The 26,703-nt window shown below is 39.4% G+C and overlaps 2 protein-coding genes across 8 annotated transcripts in view; one reads left to right on the top strand and one right to left on the bottom strand.

Moving 5' to 3' along the window:
• micu3a (mitochondrial calcium uptake family, member 3a) overlaps nucleotides 1–10,798 on the bottom strand; it is a gene marked incomplete in the record, with an annotated part of 39,116 nt that extends 28,318 nt beyond the window's left edge. For all 7 annotated transcript variants that reach the window (XM_036134103.1, XM_036134104.1, XM_036134099.1 and 4 more), the window contains 2 exon segments: nucleotides 1,281–1,428; nucleotides 10,458–10,798. In XM_036134103.1, coding sequence (XP_035989996.1) covers nucleotides 1,281–1,428; nucleotides 10,458–10,718 — 409 coding nt within the window.
• Nucleotides 10,799–17,663: 6,865 nt separating this feature from the next.
• LOC105929247 (fibroblast growth factor 20) lies at nucleotides 17,664–22,688 on the top strand. Its single transcript, XM_012866941.3, has 3 exons — nucleotides 17,664–19,015; nucleotides 20,544–20,647; nucleotides 21,603–22,688. The coding sequence occupies exons 1-3, from the start codon at nucleotides 18,682–18,684 to the stop codon at nucleotides 21,846–21,848; spliced, it is 684 nt and encodes a 227-aa protein (XP_012722395.2). The 5' UTR covers nucleotides 17,664–18,681; the 3' UTR covers nucleotides 21,849–22,688.
• Nucleotides 22,689–26,703: the final 4,015 nt, after the last annotated feature.

Raw genomic sequence — 26,703 nt, 5'->3', positions numbered from 1 at the left:
AATCTGACAATCTGTTTTGAGAATTGATTTTACAGGCTAACATTAAGTTACTGAAATGGCTCCAACCTCACCTCTGTGGAACATGTATGAACTAGGCTTCAGATCTACATTAAGTTCAAACTTGTGGTCCCAAATCTAGTTTCTTTTTAAATTTACTAAAACTGTTTATTATAATCATTTCATCCTACAATAGGGATTACTCAACTTCAACTTTGTAAATAAACACAATGATGAGAGAATATAAACATCTGATTGGAAAAATAAGAGGAAAGATTTTTGATAGGAAATCAGAATCATATGATGCTGACAACATTTAAATTTCCTTTGGGACTATCAAGACTCATGTTGATTTGAATTGCCTTTACTGTGTCTTGCATTCATTTTAGACAATTATTTGTGTTTTAATTGTATGCATTTAAATCTTTTTTTGGTAAAATAATCCATTTACTATAGAATATAAATTCATTTGCATCAGTTGTTGGTAGCTGGCGCAGTTAAATCTACTTATTATTGCTTTTCTGAGATTGGAAAAATGCTTACGTAAGTGTGTATATTTCATTACGGTGTCAACACCTAAATAATAAATATTTTGCATTTTAAATGAAAGTATGTACTATACTAAACATACTCAAACATTATCTCTAAACTAGTTGTTCTCAAATGTTTTCTGCTGCGCCCCCTTTGAAGAAGGAACAATTTTCAGCCACCACCCCCGCCTCCGCACAAATGGATCAAAAATATAACTTTTATTGTTTTCAGATTATCCAGAATCCCCTGTCAAATGAATAACATATATGGGTTCATTTATAGCATGTAACAAGGTTTTCTGAAACCTTTCAACATTGCCAAACTTTTTTTTAGCTATATAATATGAACAACGATATAAACAACTCATACCTACAGTCAGATTTTAACTATGAACCTCATATGGCAAAAATAATATCAAGCCATCAATATTACAGGTAAACTTCAGTTACATCAAGTTTTTGGTGCGTTTTTTTAGGAGTTTATTAATAGTATTCATCATACTACTGATCGCAGGAACTGAACAAACAGCAGGGGGTGCTGTTGTCACTTTTAGAATGCCCGTATTTTCTGGATAAAAAAGAACAAGGCTTTTCTTGCGTCCCCATGCAGTATCGTCACGCCCCCCTAGGGGACGTGTCCCACTATTTGAGTAGCACTTCTCTATTCTCTGTGTTGGGAAAATATTCTAAATGCGGTCTGAAGACAGTTTTGTTTAAAAAAAATAAATAAAGTAAAAACTGTCTGATACATACTTCTTGGTTCACTCATGGTAACAGACTCGATGAAGTTCTGTGGAGTCATGTATAGCTGTCCTTCATACTCCACAGAGCTGAACATCCGGAAACGATGCTCGTGGGATGACATGTGAACATCTCCATTCTCAAAGTCAAACGGACGTGCCTGCAAAACATTAAAACTACATTTTACACAGATCCCACTGATAGTATCCGAATTGCAATGACTAGCATACAAGGAATCAGGAGGAATCTAAAGAAGTTATTTGCATGCAAGGTATTATAAAAGACAAGAAAATGTTGAGTTCATTTGTTTTGGATGTGTGTGTGCAAAAAGGCTTGGTCAGTGGAGGGAAGTGTTGCAGTCAGGTCAGTCAAAAATGACAGGAGGTTTAACTAGGCAGGACAGAAGTGACAGAAGAACTAACCTGGCCAGCCAGATTGATAATGTGTAGCACTTTAGTTCTGCACATTATCAATGTGGGACTGCTCCTTTTCAATACATTTGGGGAAAGGAGGGAATTTCAGCAGAACTCTGAGCTGCTTAGGCAAAGCGACACCTAGTGCTCACCTCCCAAAGGTTGGTTTTAGCCAATCACTGTATCAAATTAAAACGGAAGCAGCAGGCATCATGAACAGCCACAAGAAGGTAAACTAGTCAAGGCACTTCTTGCTGTTCTACAATCATAGAAGAAATTGTGGATTCTTACACAAGAATGTCATGTTTGTGTTGGTTTGACTGTGGGCTCAGCTGCTCTTGCTTTTGCCGCACCGGTAAGTCCCGCCTTAAATCTCAATACTGCAACATGATTGGCCAGAACCGTTTTTGGTTAGGACACGGACTGTTGAAGCCAGAGCGGTTCAAGATGAAATCTCGAGTGTTTGTGAACGCACATATGCTGCGAGAATTCATCTTGCAGGCAAGTTTACTGAAGAACTTCAACTCTGCTGAACGTTTAGACATTCACTCAGCAAAAAGTGAAGCACAAAAAAGAATACCTAAAGCTTTAGTATGTTTCAGGACTAAACATAATCTGTGATATACTCAAGTGGCAGTATAAATAATATTCCCACTCTGTGGCGCCTCCAGGAAATGGATTTAATGTACCTTAAAAGAGTAGTCCAACACATAATTTAATTTTCTAAGTGACACATTAAAGGAAACTGTTCTAAACCTTCTTTATGCACTAAATGAGACGTGTTGGAATCAGTAATTTCTTCTTAGTTACAGTCAGGTTAAACATCATTGAGTCACAATAACAGGCCAAATGGCAAACTGTAATCATGGGGCTAATCCAAAAAAAAAATTCAAAGTTTTAATGAAAAATATCTTCAATTTGACAGGATCATATTTCTAATAAATCTCAATGTTAGTTAAATATATGTATTACCACAGTTAAAACTTGAAAAAACTATTTAATCTTGAAGGCAAGAAAAAGTCTTCCTGCTTGCTGCCTAGGAAGGCACAAATTCCATGGCTGTAAAGCCTTCTGAGTCCCAATGTTTCATGGAACGGCAAGATCCAAGCTAAAACTTCCCATTCTCCAACTCCATTACTGTTGAACTTTTATAATGAGCATATCCATCTATTCCTGGCACACAGTCTCTATATAGCTCTCTGAGATTATAAATAGCGTCGACGCTTCTGCTGCAGCTAAACAAGAGCATACAGGCACACACAAACACACACACACACAAGCCGGTACTACTTTTTCCTTGATTAGTCTCTCTCTCTGCCTTTCAGTTGGGACTTTGGGCTTCAGCTTGATTAGCTGCAGTGCTACATCAAGAGATTGTTCTGCATGAAACTGTACAATTAGCAGAGAGGTTTCCAAATTTAAACCTGCTTGGCTGCAGGCCATGGCACACAGAGTTCCTGCTCGGCTCAGCAAACATGCTAATGAGCGCGCAAGTTCATTCATAAAGCTTTAATGCTTCCTTTACCAAAGGGGCTCTAGAAGGCATGAGTAAGAGATGAATACTTGGCTTTTTGGGAGTTTACTGTAATGAAGATTAGGAGCATCTATACCCATGGGATTCCCTTTCACTAATGAATAAAGTTTTTAAAGTTTTGCCCAGGCAACAAGGCAGACATCACACGCTGCACAACATGATAGAAAATGATGTTGGCTCCCCTAAAAAAGAGAATTGTTTAGTTGTAGGGAGCATAGACTGGAATTTATATGGTACACTTTGTTCTTGTGTAGTTATCATGTATCCACAACTAAAACAGTTTCTGATGCTTTGCCTACTTCTCATGACTGCACAGCAGATGCTCCAGGTGTTTTCCCCTTTGGCATCAGGGTGTTTTCCCTTCACAGCTGCAGCTTATTTTCTCTCTATAGTGTTCTCAGTATCGCTTATAAATCAACCTGTGTTCTCAGTATTTCCTATAAACCACTCCGTGTTGACTTCAGTTGTTTCGATTCGATTAAAACATCCAGTCATCTAGGCAAACTGAAGTCATTTCGACAGTGCATCATAAAAGTATTGTATGTGACAGAACAACACAGAGTAGCACATGATTGTAGTGTTGACAAAATCTGGAAAGTGTGGTGTGCATTTGTATTTAATCTCTCTGATTTCCCCTTTGTAGAACCACCTTTCATTTGAATTACAAATAGCAATTAATATAGAGGCAACGTTTTTGCCCAAAATTCTTCACCAAAATAGCTCAAGCTCAGTCAGATTGTATGGAGAGGGCCTGTGAATATATATATTTTTTTATTCTTGCAACAGAGGCTCAGTCTGGATTTTGACTGGGTTATTCTAATACATTAATATGCTTTGATTTAAAGCGTTTTATTTTAGCTCTGGGTGCATGTTTAGGCTTAGGGTTACTTCTCGCACAGGTGTCAAGCTCCAGTCCTCGAGGGCGGGTGTCCTGCAGCTTTTAGATGTGTCCCTGGTCCAACACGCCACAATTAAATGGCTGAATTACCTCCTCAGTCTGCAGTCAAGTTCTCCAGAGTCCTGCTAATGACCTGATTATTTGCCTCAGGTGTGTGGAGGCATATACAAAGGTTGCAGGCACCCCTGTGTTAGAGGTTATGGTTTTATTTAAACCAACCCAATTGCATTGACTGCCTCCTGAACAAGCATGTAGCGACAGTGGACATCCATCCATTTTCTAAAACCGTCTATCCCTTGTGGGGTTGCGAGGGGTGCTGGTGCCTATCTCCAGTTGTCAAGGGGCGAGAGGCGGGGTACAACCTGGACAGGTCGCCAGTCTATCGCAGGGCCAACAGTGGACAATCACTTGAATTGTCTTGATGACTTTGCAGCAATCCCTCATACTGAGCATGCATGTAGCTACACCGAAAATGTTAACTCCCTGTTAACAGGAAGAAACCTACAGCAGAACCAGGCTCAGTGACTAACTGGAGGTTTCAGAACACAGACCATACACTCAAAAAAAACAGTAGCACTTTCTATTTCAAATAATAAATAGAGAGTACATAGCAGTAGTAGCTCCTTTTTGTGGTTTCATCTAGGATACGAACATTAAATGTAACTCAGCCAATGTCTGCCTCATGGACAAAGAAAATGGGAGCTGGTTCCACTGTAGAGCCTGATGAGGACAAGATTCAGATTAAGGGTCTTTGTTATACTTCTAAGAAAAGAAGACAAAACTGAATTGTCAAAATCTCTGATAATGGCAGCAGTACCATTTTCAGTGAATTCATCCAGGAGAGAGATACAGATGAACAGATAAGCTTTGAGTCAGCAGTAAAATCTATGTTATGAGAAATTAAGTAAAATAGAAAAACATATTGCCTGTACCAGATGGTGAGAGACGTGTTTTTCTTTGACAAGGCTCCAACAACAGCTCCCTGCACTTGAAGTACAATAAACACTTCAAAACACACATCAAACGCACATTAAAACACATAAATGGTGACAGCTAAAAGCAGCTGTTGTGAGTGTGTAAAAGTGCAGTTCTTATTATGTTTTATTTTTTATTTTTTGGGGGCGGGGGGGGGTACTGAAAACGCAATAAATTACTTTTTGTAAATGTCTTCAGGGGGGCAGCTGGAATGAGTGAAGATGGGGACGAGAAGAGGCTGTCCAGTTTGGATAGGGTGGTTTGAGGTGAACCTATTATCTTGCTGTTTTTGTTTTGATCCGGGACAGCTTGGTTTTCTGATTCACAGTGAGAAAGTTGTACTTGGATAAAATGTTGAAAGTGATGACAGATCCATTGAGTGTTTTGTAAACCAACATTAAAACGTCTTTCTTGAAAATATTTTTTTTTCTCAGCAGGTGTACATGTTAGGAACGTTGTTGTATCAGATTTTGTGATATTAAAACATCACTGTATTTCTTGCTGAGGTCTCTGCAATCTCGCCAGCACAAGCCAATTACGATCAGCATGGCTTCATCTGATGAAGTTGTAATCAAAGATGCTGCAACTGCTCTTGAATCATTTGTTTGGCAGCATTTGGCACACTGACAGACAGGACATAAAAAACATGTAAGCGCTGCAAAAAAAAAAAAAAAAAGGGAAAAAAAAGTTATCGTACACTGCAGCTAAAACTAGCACAATGCAAAGACACCTTCAGAACTGCCACAGCACCAGGTTTAAGCAGTAGCACCTGTTAGGACGATAATGAAAGGACAGACAATGCTGAAAAATGCCTTTGTACCTCACTTCAACATGTGTGCTAGAACTGCAGCAATAACAAGAGACATTTGGCATTTGCAACACTTTTTTTTTCAGTGATGCTATTTCATGTTATAGAAACTGGGGGATTTAGGAGACTTCTCAGTCCATTAGAACCAAAGTACAGCTTTCCACCCCGTGTGCATTTTGCTTGAACCATGATCCAAAATCTCTACAAGGTGTGCAAGGCTAAAGTTGTTCAGGCGCTGAAGGAAACAGAAAGCATCGCTATAGTGACCGAAGGCTGGATGTCTGGGGGTACAGTATGTTGAGCTGCATCACAGAAAATGCTGATAGGTAAAAGCAAAGGAAAATTCCATAAAGTCAATACTAGTGTGTGGCTGTATAGGGCGGATGTGTTTGGTGATGGTGTCTAAAAGCACGAGGCTTGCATCTTCTACATCTCACCTTATAGGCAAACTGGAGTGGGTCCAGTTTATCTGACACTGCCGTGATTTAAGTTTTTTGTTGCTTTTGTTTTGGACTTTTCTGGACTGGTTTTCCACTCCTCTCAGCCACCAGCCACATGTCATCATCCAATCAGCTTAGTCACTTTCCAGCCTACAGTTACCTTAATTGGTTCCACCTGCTGTCAACACTAATCAGTCTCATTTAGATCATCTGTCACTCTCCTTATTCATACCTGCATCATTCAACCACTCCCTGCCAGAACGCCTTGTCTTGTTTACCTACCTGAATATGTTGTTTACTCCAGCGGATTCCCTTTGTTTGTTCCTGTGTTTTCCCTGGAACCAGTCCTCGCTCTGCCCTACCTGCTAGTGCTTGTGTGCACCGCCTTGAACTTTTGGTCTAGTTTGGTTCTGTCTGCCAGTTCCTGTTCGAGCCTACCTGCAACGCATCGTCTGCCTCTGGTTCTCTGTCTGCCGTCCACCATCTCTTATCGCTGTGGTCATCACTTGCTTGTCATCCACTCCATTTTACTTAATACATCTTTTAAGCATACTCCGTGTTTGGCTTGAATACCAGATTCTCAGTCCCATGCATTACAGACGCTTTCCTTTTTTTAACTGGTCACACACAGTCCTCTTCATGTATTTACAGAAATTTGAAGTCAGCCTGTGATGCTTTAGCTTTTTCAGATGGGGATATTCACAGATTCCTTCCACTGGTTGGGAACAGAACCAGAGTTCAGAAGCTGCAGAAACAGTCTGGTGAGAGGTCCACTTAGCTGACTGTAGCGGTTATTTGGCACCCTGCCTCTGAGCCTGTCAGGGCCAAGGGCTTTGTGTGGGTTGAATTTTGGGAAAATGAATGTCACTAAGTGTTTGTTGATTGTGAGATGTGGGTGGAGTGAGCTCGGCGGTGGGTAGATCCAGGCCGATGTGTTGTTGTTGAACAGGGTGAAAAAAAAAAACTGTTCAGTTGATCTGCAAGAGAAGCAGCATCTGAACAGCTGACAGTTTCAGGCTTTGTGACTCGGCTCATCAAGGAGTTCTATCCTGCCACACCTCTCTTGCATTTCCGAATGTTAGTTTGTTCTCCACCCAGTTCTTAGAGTTGATTTTGGCCACTGCGGCCTTCCTCCTAAACTCTTTTTCCATTCCCCTCACCCTGGACTTGATAACTTAAAGGAAAGCATGTTATTCCTGGATGTGGCTGCGTTTCATGTCCTTTGTAATCCACTTTTTATTGTTGAAATATATGTGTTCTGGGTGTTACCAAAGAATAAGTCCAGTATATTGTTCATTCTGATGGGAGTTGTTGCTGAAAGGAAGATTGATGAGTGGTTATGCCACACCCGTTAAAATCTCCCAATGAAAAACTGTCTGCTCTCCAGTCAGACTGAATGCTCTGTTGTAACTGTCACTGATGTGCTTAGCAGCAAGGTCATAATCCAGACCTGGCAGATAAATGAGGATAAGAATGACCTGGAAAAATATGTTTTAACAATTATTTCTATTTGTCATTGCTACATTTCAATGAAATTCATCCTTTGCATAGGGAACACTAGAACTCATCCCTCAGGGAGCATTGGTCCGCCGCTGTGCGGCACCTGGGGAGCATTCTGGAGCTAAGGGTCTTGCTCAGGGACCCAGAGGGGCAGTCTGTGTGATTCAAACCAAGAACCTAGCATGATAAATGGTATTTATTAAGTTGCTTGTTAACACTGTTTAATCGTCTGGGTTTAGCAGTCTTGTTAATACCTTAATGATTTATAAGTTATCGATGAATGAGCTCCAATATAGAAAAGAAATAACAGGAAAAAAATCCATCTGAAACTATTAAGATTCTGCTCAAAATGAGCAGAAAATTAAGAAAGCTTTATAAGATATTGAAAATGTCCATTTGAGCAATTATGAGACAACCTGATTTCTTGAAAGAAAACTTAATAAATGAGGGCTGGGATATATGGTTTAAAAATAAATTCTCCAATTTTATTTTAATAATTTTTTCCTCCTTTTCCTTTCATAAAAAGAAATTAAAGAAATTATTTTATAAACAAACTTTTATGTCAAGCTAGGAGTTGACCTGAATTTAAAATGCAACTAAATACAAGCTGTGAAGCATGCTTGTAAAATAAGATGGTGGCCCTGCCATTGTAATTAGCTTCCTCTAATTTCCCTATTTATCATCGGTTTAATGGTAGCAAAGCTAATATTTTTGTTTGTGGAATATGAGTTAGTGAAGCTAACTTATTGGTTAGCTCTGCCCACCACTGGGTTTCGACACTACTACATTTATCAGAGAAAGTGCAGCATATTTTTCACTTTTTATGTGTTTCTAGTTCTTAAAAAATCATTAAAATCTGAATCCATCAAGATCTGAATCAGTTAGCTCAGACCTCAAAGTAAACAGGAAATCAGCATCAGCCAACTAAAAAACTTAATTGGTTCATCCCAGAAGTATTGCATTATAATCACAATCAAACTGGACTGTGTGCAACTGAATCTGAATATATCTATACGACTGGATTGCTATGGTGTGAACTGGACTGATTTGATTAGATATTTATATGTCTTGTGCCTGTTTGTCCTATGCAGTGTTTTGAGATGGTGTTTGTTATAAATGGGCATGATATAAAAAGGAAATCAGTCATTATAAATCTGTAGTAACACTTATATATCAGTAAGAACTTTGATGTAGTGGCTCTGCCATCTGCAAGCCCCCAGCTGCTGTTTTTTTTTTCTCCAATAATTTTGACCTTTGATTACTCCCTGCATTATCCCCTTAAAAACAGCCTTTCAGTTGCAATTGTCTGTTGTAGCGAATTTCTGATGAAAATGAGTTTCTCCACTGTGGGACATTAAACGGCTATTCTGTTCTATTCTAATTATAACATAATGTGCAAAGCCCAATGCAAAGACTGAATGACAGGACAGGAAGTGCTTTTACTTTGATAAGTTGGAAGTGTTGTAATAAAGCTAACTCTACAGCAAGAAAATAGTATGCTGAAGATAAGTGACTAAACTTGTTGTTTACATCGTTCAGTCAGAGAGACATCAATGTAATCAATATCATAAAGCCAAAGATATGATCAGTTTATGAGCCTTTAATAACTCATGGACAGATAACACGATATGGCAAGTAACTCAAGTCCATCTTTTCAACTTGTTTTCACTCGTGGTTACATGAAATAATTGTTAGTAAAAGTTGAGTTACATGTCAAAACGCCAAGTCAAGTTTTAGAGGGTGAGTTTTTCCTACATAAGTTTGACTCGAGTATGAATCTAAACTTAAGTCATTACTGTATAAACATATGTATAATGTGCAGCACAGGCTTGCTTGAGTGTCATTTATGCAGGAAACATGACTGCTCTACAGCAACGAACATGACGTTTGGGCTGCATACATTTAGTGATTATAAAGCCATCAAATGACATTCATCCTGACTGCGAACAAGGCAGAACATTCATTCAAGGTTATTAATTGTAATATAAAATGACGGACATTAATTTCTAATCTATGCAACCCCTAAGTGTCATTACTAAGTTTTTCTGCTCCTCTTTCGGGATAAATCATTTGTTTTGACATAGAGCTGTTTTGATTTTTTTTTTCTTCATAAAGTGTCTGAATTTGGATTTTGAACATTATTGCGTTTATTAAGATGTGCTGGATATTTTTTTTTTTCACTCGTCATAGCGAGAACCCCTGATATGCGCAGTGTGGCGAGAGTGACCGAGTGCCAGCCTTCAGCGTGTTGTCATTTCAGCACCACCGTGAGCGGAGAGCGCCGCTCCTTCCTCTGCATCCAAACAGTGAGCAAACTGTTTCCACCGTGCGTGTTGGAAATAAGTGACACACTTTGCCCACTCAAAAAAAAAAAAAAAACTTCTAGGAAAAGCAGAGTTTGAGCAGAGGGAATGAGTTATATAACCTGGTGCGGAAGGAAGCATGAAGGAAAATGCTCAGCATTTGACTTGGTCTGGGACCTCGATTTTTTTTTTTTTTCCTTCTTTCACCCATAGAGGCCCTTGCGTCAACCGTGATGCATTTTAAGCACTAGACGCACTACCTGGCTACGTGTCACAGCTAAACCGCGTCTTGGCTCCCTTCCTGCTGCGTCCACCTACCTTCTCTATAGCTGCGACGGTCGGGATGGACGGCAGCGACAAGCCGTTGATGCTGCGTCTCCTCATCCTCTTCCTGCCGCTCCACACTTCGTTGTAAAAGTACAGAACCAGGGCACCTCCCGCTGCGGCGGACAGCCCGGCTGCCAGACACCTCCGAGTCCTCCGTCCATTCCTGTTCGGAGCCCCGAGCAGCTCGCTTTTCGCCGCAGACCAGAGGTTTAGCTTACCGGCCAGCGCTGCCGCTCTGCGGAAAGCGGCCATTGCTGCCGTCGGTGTTGCTGTGATTGTGTGTGTGGGGGGGCAGCTCGACACTGTCGCGTGTCGGCCGGTCTCATCGCGAGAGGATGGCGAGGCTGAGCGCGAAGTCCCGCTAAAAAGGGGATTTGATGGTTTGCTGAGAGAGAGAGAGTGAGCGATTAATCAGAACCACTGTTATATGAGAGGTAGAGTGTGACCATATGGCTTGTTTGGATACGACCGAGACACTGGGTTGCTCAGACGCCTTTACGCGAAAGCACAAAACTGGTTAACAACTGAAGTAATTAAAAACGTTTATGAAATAAATAAAAATATAAAATAAATAATAAATAAAGAAAAATAAAGAAAGTGAATTGATGATATAAGATTTTGGGGAGGTTCGGAGAGTAATAAAATATGACGAAAAGGGTTAAGCGGGTTCTGTGTCCCTAAAATTTGTCTTAAGAACATATTGAACAGATCAGTAAAATGAGTTAGGAAGAGCTATAAGAGCTCATCTGTTTCTAAAAGTCAAAATTACAAACATGTTTCAAATGGTGTCATCTAAGCTTTTTAATAGTGAAAGAGAACAGTTGTACCTTGCCCCGAGTTTTTTTTTTTTTTATCATTTTCAAAATAGTTTTAAATTGAGTATTTTTTTTCTTTAGCTCGTTTTTGGTTCCTACTGTTTTTGTTGTTATTTTTGTATTGCAGGATTTTGAGATTAAAAAATGTGAAATGTACAAATTAAATATTCTATTATTATTATTATTATTATTATTATTATTATTATTATTATTATTATTATTATTATTATTATTATTATTATTATTACTGTCAACAGCATCATCATCCTCATTGTCGTTATTATTATTATTTTCCATCACCTGGTCCTGATAAAGAAAAGCATCCCTTCAGGATGATATATGTTTCTCCTTGGTGATGGGGTGCTTAGGGTAATGTGCAGTCTTTGTTTTTACCCACACACTGTGGTTTGCGTGTAAGCCGAAAAGTCTCAAGACTTTATTTCCTTTTTGTATTTTGCTCCAACCATTTTTCCATCAGCACTGATCAGATCCCTTGTCCCTTCTAAAGAGAGGCATCCCCACATCATTATACTACCACCAACATGTTTCACTGCATGGAGGGTGCATTCATTGTGATAGGCGGTGGGGGTTTTTAAGCTCAAGCTGTGTTTTTATTTACAATTTTGCTCTCATCTGACAAGCTCTTTCAAAAATGGGTTTCTTTATGAAACTCTTGTAGGCCAGATTTGGAAAGTGCAGCAAAAATAGTTTTTGTGTCAATTCTCCCACCTGAGCTGTTGATCTCGTTTGAAAACATTGATTTTTCTTTCTTGCATTTTATAAAACCTCCCAACTTTATAGAGAATGCTAAGATTCATTTGACTGTTGCGTTTAAAGGTAGAAGTTAAATTCAAAGCGATCCACCAATGAAATCCCCGCTGACTATATCGCCAACCTTGAAACTGATGCACATGAATACTTTCTGGAACTAACATAAAAGGCATCTCATTTTACATAGTGAGAAAATTATGAATGACCGGTCATATCAACATGCATCAGTCATCACTTCTCATTGAGGGTCAGTGTGGTGTCAGATTTTCAAGGGTAAGTAGAGAATCAAAGCAAGCCAGTGGGAAACAGATATCAAACAAATATCAAAGATGGAGTTTTCATTTAAGTCTCCACATGCAGGACTGAAGTTAACCTGATGGGGCTTTTCTTAAGGCTTTGATGCTGTGAGAATAAAGAGTTGAAGTCTAATGGAGGAGCCTGTCACCTGTTCACACATGAAACTCAATGGATCACTTTAGTACTTAGTTGAAACAGATCAAACAATAAATATCAAAAATGTCTGGGTTGAAATAAAGATAAAGGTTGAGTGTGGCTTTAAGTGCTTAATCTCTTCTGATTTCTGTTTCCCTAATAACCAGTTGTAAAATGGTTGCTGTAATCAAAAAACATTGCAAGTAATCAAATTAAGAATATCCCTTATCATTTTCTTCTTTGCTTCCAAATAGTTAGATTTAAATTTTAAAGTAGTCTTGATCAATACTTCAAATCACTTTGGATTTAAGCTGTTCTTCATTAATTTTCTTTGCAGTCCATGTACCTCACTAAGGCAGCAAATCATGCTGTGTGTCTGTGTGTGTGAAAAATATATATGGAAGATATAAAAGAAGTATAGCTCAGCAGTGTCTGACGTTTATATCTGTTAAAGAAACAGCAAAAATCCTCATACAATACCTGAGCAATGAAACATTATTCAGCAATACATTTGGTTTTTCTTTGGAGATGAGCTTGGTGGTGGTTACACACTCACCAATTTTTTTTAATATTTCTGTTAGTTTCAACTAAAGGAATAGGAATAAAGTGCGTGTTTGTGCTGGATGAAAAATGGCTTAAAGACTCAATTTAAAAGACGTTTTTACAAACTCTTTTGTCATGTAGAAACACTTAGATTGTTTATAGATGAGAAATAAGACGCTTTACATTCAACAGACGTTTTTATTGAAAATGGTCAGGTACTAGGGTAAAACTATGTGAAATCTATTAAGAAAAGAAAGATTTTATGCCCCTCCATTCCCCTTGAACTTGTCACATTCTTGCAACATTACAGTCACAGCAGTTTGTTGGGACATTATGTGAGACATCAACACAAAGTAATGTATAAATGCAAAGTAGAAGAACAACAATAAGAATGTTTTTAAAATCATTCACAAATACAAATCTGAATAGTGCGGCACGTATTTATATCCAGCCCACGAGTCAACATTTGTGTAATAACCTTTCACTGCATTCACAGCTGCACAGCTGTACCTACCAGTTTGGCCCATCTAGAGACTGAAATTATTTTTAAAAAAATTCTCAGCGAAAAAGCTCAAGCTCAGTCATAATGGTTTGAGATCTGTGTTGAAAATCATTGAACAATTTTAAGGTGTGTTAACATTTTGTGCGAGAAACTTCAAATCTGAAAGTTATGAAATAAAAGTTTTTGTGTTTTTTATGACCAAATACAGGGCATATTTGTTTTTTTTTTTTTGTTGTTTTTCCTGCCTTGTGGCACCCCAGGAGTTCCCCAGACAGCAGTTTGGAGATCACTTGCATTAATAACCTCCAGGCTACTTTCTTCAGTTATTCCATTACCCAGCTTTTCCATTAAAGGCTGTGATCTCTTTGTGTTTGTGTTTATGGGGGGCGTAGGGGTATAACTTTAACCCACCTCCTCCTCCTCTTGCTCCTCCTCCTCCTCATCATCATCATCATCATCATCGTGCTACAGCCGCTTCACGCTTGATTTCTCTCTGTGGCCATAGCCGTAGTGAAAGGAACATGGATGTTATAATTTAAAACAAATCATGTGACCCTGGGAACTGCTCTCCTGTGAGTGAGCATGAGGATGTGGAGTTGACGTCTTCATTGAGGCCAGGTCAATATCCAATACATCTGATCAGCCCAAGGCTATTCTGATTGATCCAGCCTCCTTTTGAAAAAAATTCTTTTGTGTTGGTCATAAATACTAATGAACCAAGGGAGGGAGGGAGAGGAGTGCGCCCCACACACATATAGATACCCTCTCACTTTGTTTGAGTTGCACACAAGGGTACATACAGTGTGCGCAATCATGTAGGGCTGTGTAAAATGTGTGAACTAATATATCTTTTTGTCAAGCTGAAGAAACGAAGGTATAGGTGCATGAGGCGACTACACCGTGCACAACTCTGTGTCTGAACCTCATTTATCAATTTGACTCCCGGGAGAGGCGGGGGCTGTAGAGGCTGTGGGGGGCTGCGGGAGTGCGTGCATTTGAGGGCATGAGCGTGCGACCGTGTTGCAGCCAAAATCAATTCCACATATAGGATCCTGCAACCAGCCACATCGATAAATAGTTTAAGAACTTCATTTCAAACTTTAAACATAGCGCAATAAACCAAATAAATTCAGAGGAAACCAGAGGGAGTTTGCCACATCCATGTATGAGGCAAATGTGGAAGAGGGTTCTGAGGTAGGTTGAGAAAATCACTTTTAAAGATGACGGTTTCCAAGTAAAGTGTTTGATGTGTTCGATCACCCTACTTGGGAAAACATGGTAGTGGCAACGTAATGCTGTGGGGTTGTTTTTCTTTAGCAGAGACGGGGAAGTTGGTCAGAGTTTAACTTAAGATGGATAGAACTAAATACAGGGCAATCCTGGAAGAAAACCTGTTGAGGGCTACAAAAGACTTGTGACTGAGACGGACGTTCAGCTTCCTGCAGTACAAATACTAATTGTAAAATCAGAGCTTCAGTATAATGGTTAAGATCAGAGCATATTCACATGTAGGAATTATATAGTCCTGACCCACACCCAACTGGATCTTTGATAGGTCACTGGAAAACTGATGTTCACAGATATTCTCCATCATCCAGTCTCACACAACTTGGGCTATTATGCAAAGGCCAGTGGTGAGCGAATTAAATCTCTAGTTGTGCAAAATTGGCCAAATACTTGTTGCAGCATTTTCAGCAAAGGGTGGTTCTACAGCTACAGAGTATTGACTCAAGGAGGTGGAAAGCAAATGCATGAAGCACTTTTTAGATTAACATTTGAAAACCCGCCATCATTTTCCTCCCCCTTCACCTACTCTGTTTTGTTTGATTTTATAAAATCTAACTAAAATACTTTTAAGTTTGTGGCTGTAATGTACCAAAATATGAAGAGATTTAAGGAGTATATGTCCTTTTGTAAGGCACTGTACTCATATATGTATAGATGTATGAACACATGAATAACAATTATTTTTGTTGCATGAAAGGTAGTAGAAAAATAAACTTGTGAACCTGCTCCTATATTAATTTACATGAATCAAACAAGTATGCAGAGAGACACATATACATATGAAAAATTCATCCTTTCGCATCAAGAAGCCTAATTGTAAAAAAAAAAAAAAGTTTGACTTCTCTATTAAATTCCTCCACAGAAACAAGTAAGCATGCACAATCTATTAGAAGCGTTGCATTTTATAAGTATGTTTAGATCAATAGGCCCATATAACACGTATTTGGTAAATGCTTGCACAATTGAACTCTTGCTGCCTCAGATGACTAAATGTCCAATATTAAACCCGTATTATCCCTCTGCTTAATGCTCAATGACAGAGTCCAATATCTATAAGCCTATAAAACTCAGTTTATTTGCTATAGAATCAGCATCACAGGTACTTTTTTACCCTCAAGACCTTCAAGTGTCAAGTGTCTGGGTATTTTGTGAGTTTGGAGTTCAAACACGCAGCTATACTCTGGTTGTTGATCCTCTTACAAGATGCGCTTTGAACCTGCGTCTTTGATTTTTTTTAAGACCACAATTAAGGATAGGTGCATGTATATGGGCTTCTCCCCATGTTCAAAGCGTAATGGAAAGATCAATGAGGGATTGACAGTCAAGTGATGTCGTTTGCACAGGTGTGTGTGTGTGTGTGTGTGTGTGTGTGTGTGTGTGTGTGTGTGTGTGTGTGTGCGTGTGTGTGTGTGTGTGTGTGTGTGTGTGTGTGTGTGTGCGCGCGCGCGCGCGCGTGTAATATGTGTTGTCAACGTGCGGCTGCCTTACATAAAACAGAAGCAGTAAATCAGCGGCCGGGTGTGAAACTTGCGCAAACGGGGGCTTTCCTCTGGTCTCTCGGTGCACCTGAGCCATTTGGGTTTTGAGCTGCAAGATAGTAGCGATGTCATTTTATGTTTTCACTCCCAACCTCCGCTTATTTTCACAAGTTTCTCTGGAGTTGCGCACTCCCTCGTGTGACCCTCAAACCTGCGCACAATTAATCTATTTGCACTGGTTAAGCGCACAAGAACAGCAGGCTAGGAGAATGGGTCTGCGCCTCTTCCAGTGCCGAGGGAGGAGCTGTGTAGCTGAGAAATCCCAGGTTTATCTTATTTAATTAGAATCCCGTTTAAAAGGTGAAAATCACAGACACAATCCACTGGTTTATTTCTGTCAGTTACCTTAAAGCAAGCAAAACTCAAAATGTCCTCTTCTTAGAAAATGAGATTTTTACAAAAGACCTATAGAAAATGTTTTTTATTGAATAACTGACCTGAACAGTAAATGTTCACAGACAAAGTTGTTCGGGACTACTTTAGCACGAATCGTTGCATCAACGCAGCGTAGCTTTGCTGAGGTGGAAGCCCAGATTGCTACAGTGACCGATCATCGAGCCCGTTACCTTCGTTTTGAAAATAGCTCATAGACTCTCCCTCCGTGGTTTAGGTCAGGCCAGTTTGCTGGTTAATCAAGCATAGTGACCTCAAAGTCATTCATGCAGTTATTGGTAGTTTTGGCTGAATAGGTGCCAACCCCCTCTACAAAATGAAATCAGCGTTTCCATAAAGCCGGTGAGCAGAGGGAACCATTAAGTGCTCTTAAGGACAACGCTGACTTAACCACAGTGGCCCGACACCAGCATACAACATGGTTCCCTAAGTCATCACCTACCCAGGAAACTTAACAATGGACTTCAAACAACTTGCATTTTGTGCCTCTCCACTCTTCCTCCAGATTCTGGCAACATGGTTTCTAAATGAAATGCAAAATTGACTTTGGACCACCAGGCACCAGTCATGTTATTTCACCTTAGCCCAGGTAAGATGCTTCTGTGGTCCAATGGGGTGTGGTGTACTAGTTAGAGCAGCCTGCGCTCAGATAAGGCAGGAACAACCTTGTTTGAACCCCGCAGACTGTCACTATGGGGCAGTTTCCACATATGAGCAAGACCCATGGTCCCAGAATGCTCCCCGGGAGCCGAACAATGACAGCTCTCTGCTCCCAAAGGGATGGGTTAAACGCAGAGGACCATTTTCATTGGAATGTGTTTTGCAACGAGAATAAAGATAAGTATGACTATTATTATTATTATTATGCCATTGTGTCTGGTTCTGTGGTGATTTAACACAAGAAATGCAACAGTTGATATTGTGTGTTTGGTGGCTGATGAAGCTCTGGCAAAATTGTTGTCCACACCTTCAGTTTCCCTTAAACTTACCAATGGACTGTGTTTTATGATCCTCTATATGCTGTGGTAATTCCATTTGCTTGTGCACCTTTCTTCCTTACACTTAACTTTCCACCACCATGCGTGGATACCGCATTTTGTGCACTGTCCTCTTAAGAGATAATCTGTTGAGACTTACGCTCCCTGCGGAAGATGTCCGTCTGCCGGACAAATGTCAGGTCAGCAATCTTCCCCGTGAATATAAATTCATATTAAAAATTATGTTAACACGATTGTTTCCAATCAATATATATAATCAGATTTTTACTTTTTGAACAGAATTAAGGGGAAAAACATTTGAAACAAGCTAAAAATTTAGAAGCACCTGTAAGCCTGTTATGGACTTCACTGCTCCCTGTTTATTTATTAGTCTCAATTTTATTTCGTCCAGAGCGCTAAAACTGAACATCAAAGATGAAGCAGCAGAGCAAGAAGGATGAAAACGAGCACAAATGAGCCATGTGAGGAGGGGATCAGGCCGTATTTGCATAAAAAGGCAACTCGGGGTGATTATGAGCCAGTGCGCCGAGGAGTGAGGCGCAGTTGTGTCAGTGCTCTGCTGCAAAATCCTGAAATGAATTCAGCAGAAGAGAGAGGGAGAAGGAACCCTGGTTAGAAAAAGGGGGAGTATCCAAAGGTGAGGAACCGAGAGGGAGCGGATAAATAGAAGAGGAGAGGAGGAGCAGGAGGAGGAGAGAAGAGAAGCCGATTGCTGCAGCTCATACGCGCTAACGCAGGAGTTTAATTTCCCTTCAATGACAATTTAATTAGCGGTGCGCCAAGATTACGCACTCTGCCGACGCATCCAACTTTTTTCTTCTCCTGTCGCTTAACCGGGCCGATCCTCGCTGGCAAACAGTGGATCTTCGCTCATCCCTCGGACCTCGGACTCGGATCTCCTGCGCTTGAGAGCAGCATCGGGTGTCTGAATCTGTGATGGGGGCAGCGGCTGAGGTTGGGAGCTTCGCCAACGGGTTTTTGGACAGCTTTGGTGTCGCGCCGGCTTCGGTTGGTTCGCATTTTGTTCTCCCCCCGGCGGGGGCCGTGGACTACAACTCTGCAACGGGACTGGTGCTGGGAGGACAGGGGCTGCAGCAGCACCAGCAGGAGCACCTGGTGTCCGCGGAGAGACTCTCCCGGAGCCTTGCGGACCTCAGCCACCTGAAAGGGATTCTGAGGCGGCGGCAGCTTTACTGCAGGACCGGCTTTCACCTGGAAATCCACGCGGACGGTACCGTGCAGGGCACCAGGAAAGACCACAGCAGATTCGGTAGGGACCTATTGGCATATTTAGGGGTTGGTTCAGTAGTAGTTGTAGTAGTAGCAGCAGATGTAGTAGTAGTAATAAAAGCAGTATGGTGTGTGCGGAGAGCGCAGTATATAGAAAGCAAACGTGTTAAAAAGCAATACATATTTACTTCAAGTCGGGACATTTTATTATTAGGAGATTTAAATTTAAGTGCGTGACTGCGTCATTTACATCTTCTGTATTGTGCCTTCATATCATGACCATCATCGCATGCAAAACTCAGACACTCATAATTTGATGCTGTGAGAATAATAATTTCGTTTATCATAAATTCCTCTAATGAAGACCAATGCTGCTCTGACATTTAAACCTTCCAGTTGTTTTTCCTCAGTGGGACAACATCTTGTATTTTGCGTTTGCACATTTCTGCTATCTCCTTTCTAAAGTTAGTTATTTTGTAGATTTAATCAGTACATCTTAAGCTCGGGCACATCAAAGTAGACTTCTGCAGAGATTCTTTGGTGCTTAAGGGCTGCAGAACTTCTTGTTCTTGATTCGGCCACTTCCAGATCTTGACGCAGCCTTATGCAAGAGCAAAAAAGCCGGTCTATGGCTACATGGGTCTCAGTGGCGGCTCTTCCCATGCCTAATGTGGCGCTCTGCCCAGGGCGCCATGCAGAAATGGGTGATATATATATATATATATATATACATATATATATATATATATATATATATATATATATATATATATATATATATATATATATATATATATATATATATATATATATATATATATGCAAAATTTTTCTCTTTATCTTCTGGTTTGCTTAAGCACTCCTGCCTCTCCAACAACACCTATGATGGTAGCATGATAAACACTCCCCTGCCAAATGTGTGTTGCCAGCACTACATTGATGTTCACATGATTTATACACAGGAACCTTACCTTTGTAAAAATACATATACATTTTTGTTTTTATTTTTTATTCCCTTGAGGCTTACAGAGCACAGATTAAATCTGAGCAAGAGGGCAGAAAGCACTATGATCTTCACCTTGTTCTCACAAAGAAACAATTAATCCGGACAATTCTGCTAAAAAAATAAATAATAATCTGATGTTCACATGTTAACTGCCTTATCTTTACTTCAGCAATTTGGGTGATTGAGCAGAAAGGTGGAGCATAAAAACAGCTATACTCATTCTAAAATGTTGACCTATTTCTCTCAATAATACATATTTACAGTCTGACACTTTGAATAGCATCCCAATGTTCTTTCACTTAACTACCATTTATGTATCAATAGACAACAGATTTGTATTTCTGTCTGACTTGTGTGACAACTCAAGTGCTCTCTGGGGCCCCCTCTTGGATCAGAAGCCCTAGGTAGTTTCCCAGTTTGCTGAAGCCTTGGGCCAGATCTGTGTCTTAGTGTGGTTTATTTCTTTGTTGTCATGCAAGTGACCGCTGTGCTTCTGTGTAACTGTTGCTGTTGGATTGGTTAAGTCACTATATAATTTAAATCTGATTTTCTTTTAATGCAGGTATTCTGGAGTTCATCAGTCTTGCAGTTGGATTGGTCAGCATCAGAGGGGTGGATAGTGGCCTTTACCTAGCCATGAACAACAAGGGAGAGCTGTACGGATCGGTAAGGATGTGACTGTAATCACACGTGTATTAAATATATACTATATATAAATTATATATTTACCCAGTGCTGATTTTTGCTTGGAGGAGCCCCATGCAATCCTCTTTGTCTACATGGATCAACAATGTAAATTGGTTATACTGTCATATAACAACAAAAAACATTGAACATTCACAAATTCATAAGAATTGTATATATCTTCCATTAAAATGTGATGCAATGTATTTACATAGCGCCAATTCACAACACATGTCATCTCAAGGCACTTTACAAGGTCAATTCTCTTAAATCAAACAAACAGATTAGGTAAAAAGTTTTCCATGTAGGAATACTCAGCAGATGGCATTGAGTCATTAACTTGCAGCATTCAGTTCTCATGGAGGAGCATGTAGCCACAGTGGACAATCGCTTGCATAGTATATCTTGAATTGTATTTGAACCAATCTCTGTTCAGTGAAGAGTAATCCAGTTCAGGTTTGACAAGTGCAAGTTTTTTTAGAATCTGAGCTAGATTGGATCAAATGCTGTGTTGATTACATAAGAAAAATGTGACAGAGCACTTTTCTGAAGTGCCAGATCAGAAGCTTCAAATCAGATGCCACAGACTAAACTCTTACCTTACTTTTTTTTTCCTAATTCATATACAGTTATATTTTGTGCACTATAAATAGTCCCCATTGATCAGATTAGTAAATAAGCATAAGAAAATCATAACTGACAGATCCCTTTAAAAAAAGAGAAACTGTCAAGTGGCAGGCTACCCCAAACCCCTGACTGCCCTGGTCTATAAGCTATATGGTATATGTTCAGCCATATGTCCAGATTTTATTTGTTATCCTTGTGGATTTATGATAAAGCCTATTTCCCTTTTGCAGGTGGACATGAACATTTAGGGCCAAAAAGTGTTTCTTTTTGCATCACAAAACTAACATCCCTCTTTTTTTTTTCCTTACAGGAGAAGCTGTCAGCAGAGTGTGTTTTCAGGGAGCAGTTTGAGGAAAACTGGTATAACACTTACTCTTCAAACATTTACCGGCATGGGGAGAAAGGTGCTTTTTACTTCGTTGGGCTAAACAAAGATGGGACGTCACGGAACGGAACAAGGTCCCGGAGGCATCAGAGGTTCACACACTTCCTGCCGAGGCCTGTAGATCCAGAGAGAGTCCCAGACCTGTACAGAGACATACTGGGCCAGAGCTGAGGACGAAAGCTGATTTTGCCCCGACGCAACCAAAACTGGTTGGAGGCAACAGGCCAATTAAGTGTGCCGAATGTCATCCCCTTCCTTTACGGAGTATAGAGTATCTTGCTGATCTGGACGGAACAAGAGTGAAGAAAGCACCAAATCCAGTCCATGCTGCTGGGATAAAGCAAGAAGGAAAAAGTCTGAGATAGGTCTTGGAAATGAGGAGTAGAAAACAAGCACACTCTTTCAAGGGAACATGGATGATGTTCCTCAAATGTTTCTCTGTGGCATATGGAAAGAAACTCCAAATGGATATTTTTTTTTTCTTTTATTAGTTGTTGTTTTACAAAATACAAATAAAGCCTGTTCAGATTGCATGCTCAGATGGACAGAACTGGATCTGATAGTTGAGATGAATCATCTGCTGCTGGTAGGCTTTCGTAGCCATGTCTGCTGGGACTTCACTGCTCCCCTTCAGTAGATCAGTAGACATTTTATTTAAAAAAACAAAACAAACAAAACATTAATGAGGCTGCTACAGCTGGTTTGCATTAAATAAAATTGTACTTTTATGCACTGGAAAGCAGCCATGCTTGTTCTGGAAATCAGCTGCTGCTCAGAAACGACAACTCTTCTGCAAAGTTCAAGAAGACGACGGAATGAAAGGCGGGTCCAATCAGGTTTCATTCGGACATCGACAAAACTCTTTTTGGTTGAAGCATGAGGGACTCGTTCAGTGAAGGAATTTTATATGTTCTACAACCCGACTATCTACAGTCAGACAGTGAGAATCGGACTGACAAAAGACAAAGACAAACATTTTGATGGATTTTATTATTTATATTTTTTTTCTTAGGGCCTACATTATATTTATTTCATATATTTATTTATTTCAAGAATATATTTTTACAGATATAAGATGAAATAAAAAAATACCCTGAACAATTAATGGGATTTATTTATTTATTGTTGTATTTATTGCATTCACCTATGATTAACAAGCATTTTCTTCAAGTTTTTAGTTTTTTTTTTACATAGGTTATGTTAAATTGATTAGCTATTCTGCGATTTATTTAATCAACAAAATTGGACATGCAAGTAAGCAGGCAATCCTTTTTTTGCATACTGACAAAATATTTTAACATTTTATTATTAAAATTCTAGTCAAAGGTTTGCGTACAGACAGAAAAGATGCAAATTTAAAATGATTTTGGGGCTTCACGTTGGAATATTCATACAACATACAACTTCAGAGATTCTTAAACACAAGAATTGGGTGTAAAACTTTTATTTATCATTGATTTTTTTGTAATCCTCCCCCACAAATATTTGGCTGAATGTCCTTTGGCAAGTTGCACCTTAACTACATTATTTTTGTTGCTCTCAAAAAGCTTTGAAATAAAAGTAGCTGGATATGTAACATATTGACTTATCAGAATAGATAGAGCTCAGTTAAACAGGCCGATTGCCTGGCAATTTCCACAAATATTTAACGATGTGGAGGTTAGTGTTTTGAGATAGCCATTCATAAAGTACATGCTTGGGATTATTATCTTGCTGGAACACTCAGCTAAATCCAAGTTTTAACAATCTGACCCAAACTATTCCCTTCAGATGAAAAAAGAAAAGGACTAGGATTTTCCGAATCAACCCATGAATCTCAATTGCAAATCGCCAAAATGCCATTTTCCCAACTAAAATTTAACATCAATATGGACTGAGAGTGTGTTGATCAAAAAAAAAGGCAAATGATGCAAATTATTTTGAACTTTACTCAAATTTGCAGGAGCCCTCATGATCATGTCAAAATTCATCCAGAGAAAGATTTTAAGGTCCAAAGAGACAATTGCGGCTTTTGGGCCCCAATGACAATATAAATGTGTGGCGAGTTCAGGGTGAGGCTTTCAAAGTTAATAACGCTGTACCACCTGTCAAGCACAGTGGTGGAAGAGTCATGTTATGGGTGCTCAGTGGCGCTGGCGAATTGCACAATGGGGAGGTAACAACAATGATTGAGGGGCACCTACAAAATCTTTGACTTCACCTCAAATCAAAAGCTACATGGGAGAAGTCTGGAGACCACTGAATGATGTAACAGAATATTGATCCCAAAAGACACATCAAAACTGTTTTTGGAGTGGGTAAGGCATACGAACTAGAGTGTCTCCAACCTTAACAGTATTGGAAATAGGTCAAAAGAGATGACTGAGATTTAAACGGGACATATTATGCTTTTAAGTTCTTCCTTTTTACATTCAAATAATTCATTTGTGGTCTATATAAAGTGAAATTGCAATGTTTTGGTCTGAATTCCTTGTTATAAGAAGCAATAAGTAGGAAATTCATTGTAAAGTTAACCAAAATCATTTTCATCCGGGATGGAAGTAATATTTCCAATTAAACAATCGGTTCTCTCCATCGACAATGACTTAGTCAAGTTTTTCTCCGTTCAAAATTAGAGGTACGGTGCAGAACTACTTTGGTGCAGTGTGTAGCCCGTATTTACATCCCAGTTCCTGAGCCAAATATGAGAGTTCCCAGGTTTTCTAAAACAGAGCACAGCATTTAGTATTTTATCATGGCAAAAGAGTAGCAGCCTGCAAACATGGAAGCCAGTAAGAGAATCAGACAAGAGATAGAACAGAATACAACATCATATACCTGTCCCGTGTAAGTAAAAATTCAGTGGGGTTTCACAACAGCAACAGACCATTTAGGAAATAGCTGTTGTCCATGGCAGCCTCAGGCTGTTGTGTATATGTTGTTCCGATTTGAAACACTAGGGGTCAATAAAACTAATAGTCCTTTCATTTAGCTCTACAGGCCAACAAATCACTGTGGGGGTCTCTTGAAATACTAAGAGGGCGCTTCACATCCCGCACCCCTCCAGCTCGCAGAGCATTTTTTTGTAGAAGGATTGGGGATGGTGTAATCAGTTGTGAGGGTTAATATACCCAACAACGAAAACATTTTCACTTATCCATTTGTAACTTTGTCATCCTTGAGCTTGGATTACAAAATTGAGACGAAAAATAAAAATGGTGGATTCACAAAGTTGGTAGATCGGAAGTGACCTTGTTTAGCAGCTCTGCAAAATACACCATGATGTAATTGTTCAAAAAACATCATAGAGAAAAGAAAAAACTGAATGGCTTGAAAAATGTGACCTAAAAAGAATATAAAGACATTTACACAGTACCTGGACACATGCCATTCCACTTTTCTGAAATCCTAGAGAATCCAAGTACACAACAAAATGTATTTACGAGCTAAAAAAGAGGATTTTGCATTAAAGGCTTGATTTGGATGAGGAAATAAACCATCCATCCATCCATCCATTTTCCAAACCGCTTTATCCCTCATGGGGTCGCGGGGGTTGCTGGTGCCTATCTCCAGCGATCACCGGGCGAGAGGCGGGGTACACCCTGGACAGGTGGAAATAAACCAATTAAAGTTAATTATGCCGGAAGATTGCTGGTGGCCACCAATGGTGTGAGGTTTCTCTGCAACTTGCTCAGGGGTATGTGCACACCTAGAGGACGTCTAGTTAGAATATATGCATATTTTTTTAGATTGTGAGTATCTTTCTAACCCTGGAGGATTAGACAAAATCCAAAATAAATTCAAATGTAAGCTCTTATTTATAAAAACACTGAAGCTGCATGTTGAGCTATCAGAAAAAAGAACAGTTCAAGTTTTTATTCAAAGTGCCACAGTTACATAAAAGTCCTGTAGATGAGGAGTAAACTGCAAAACAAAATGGTATTTTGACCTAAAACACTTGTGTCACACATTAAATCTCATTATATCACCATGCTCTAAAATAATTTAGGTCATGTAACATTTTTAAGAGTCCTTTTAACATCAATGTTACTTTGTTACTACAATGTAACAAATTTTAGGATTAATTAGGTTCAACTGAATGTCTTTAGACCTTAAATATGTTAGTTAAGTCGTAGAGAGAAATACAAGTCATAAATAACATGAAATCATTTGTGAGAGGAGTCACACTTCCTCTGTCAGACACTGCAATTAAAAAATGACTGGCAACTCCAGAGATCTGCCGCTTTCTTTCATCCTTTCTTAGTCATCCACCTTTATTTCTTCTTAACGTCTTGTGTGACTCATCTCTAAGTCTGGATAACAGTGAGCAATACAGAAGCTCTCAGGTTTAAGGGAAGAATGAGATCTAAACTATGCGGTCACCGTGGCACAGGTGAGAAAGTGTGCTGATGTTATGATGGGGTAGCCTCATGAAGTCAACAACCCCGTCAGCAACCAGAAGAAGAGAAATAAAAGTCTGATTTATTTTTGTGATAATTACATCTTTAGCAAGAGAAGGATATTGGGGAGACAGGACTGCAATGGTGTTTGACAAGGAAAACGTGGAACAATTTCTGAACAATAATTAAATTGGTTTAGTTCGTCAGTGCTTCTTGCTTCCGCATTTATTGGTACATCTCAGAAAGATTTGTCAAGACAAACCTTGCAAACTAAATTCATCGTTTTTGCAGTAGCATAATCTCAAAAAGAATTTGTAAAATATTCTTAAGAATATTCTTAAAAAGTAACTTTATAATGTGCGTCCACTCCGAAAAAATCTAACAAACAAATAAGCCTGGTCTTCTGTAACATTTCACACAGTTGGAGCTAATAGAGAGAAAGAGAGATCTTTCATAGTTTCTTTTTGGGAAAAAAAATACTCATTCAGCATCCTGGCATCTCTTTTCTGCACTAATCTTTTCAAATAATCCCACAAGATTTCTACATGATCTAGAGCTGGGAACAGAGACGACCATGGAGGAAGGTTGATTATGTGTCTGGCGAACCATTTCTGTGTTTATTTGGACACACACTATGTTATGGGACA

Source organism: Fundulus heteroclitus, unplaced genomic scaffold (assembly GCF_011125445.2).
Source record: "Fundulus heteroclitus isolate FHET01 unplaced genomic scaffold, MU-UCD_Fhet_4.1 scaffold_74, whole genome shotgun sequence".
Lineage (NCBI taxonomy): Eukaryota > Metazoa > Chordata > Actinopteri > Cyprinodontiformes > Fundulidae > Fundulus > Fundulus heteroclitus.
Note: the sequence above shows the minus strand (reverse complement) of the source record. Positions and strands in the feature narration are given on the sequence as shown.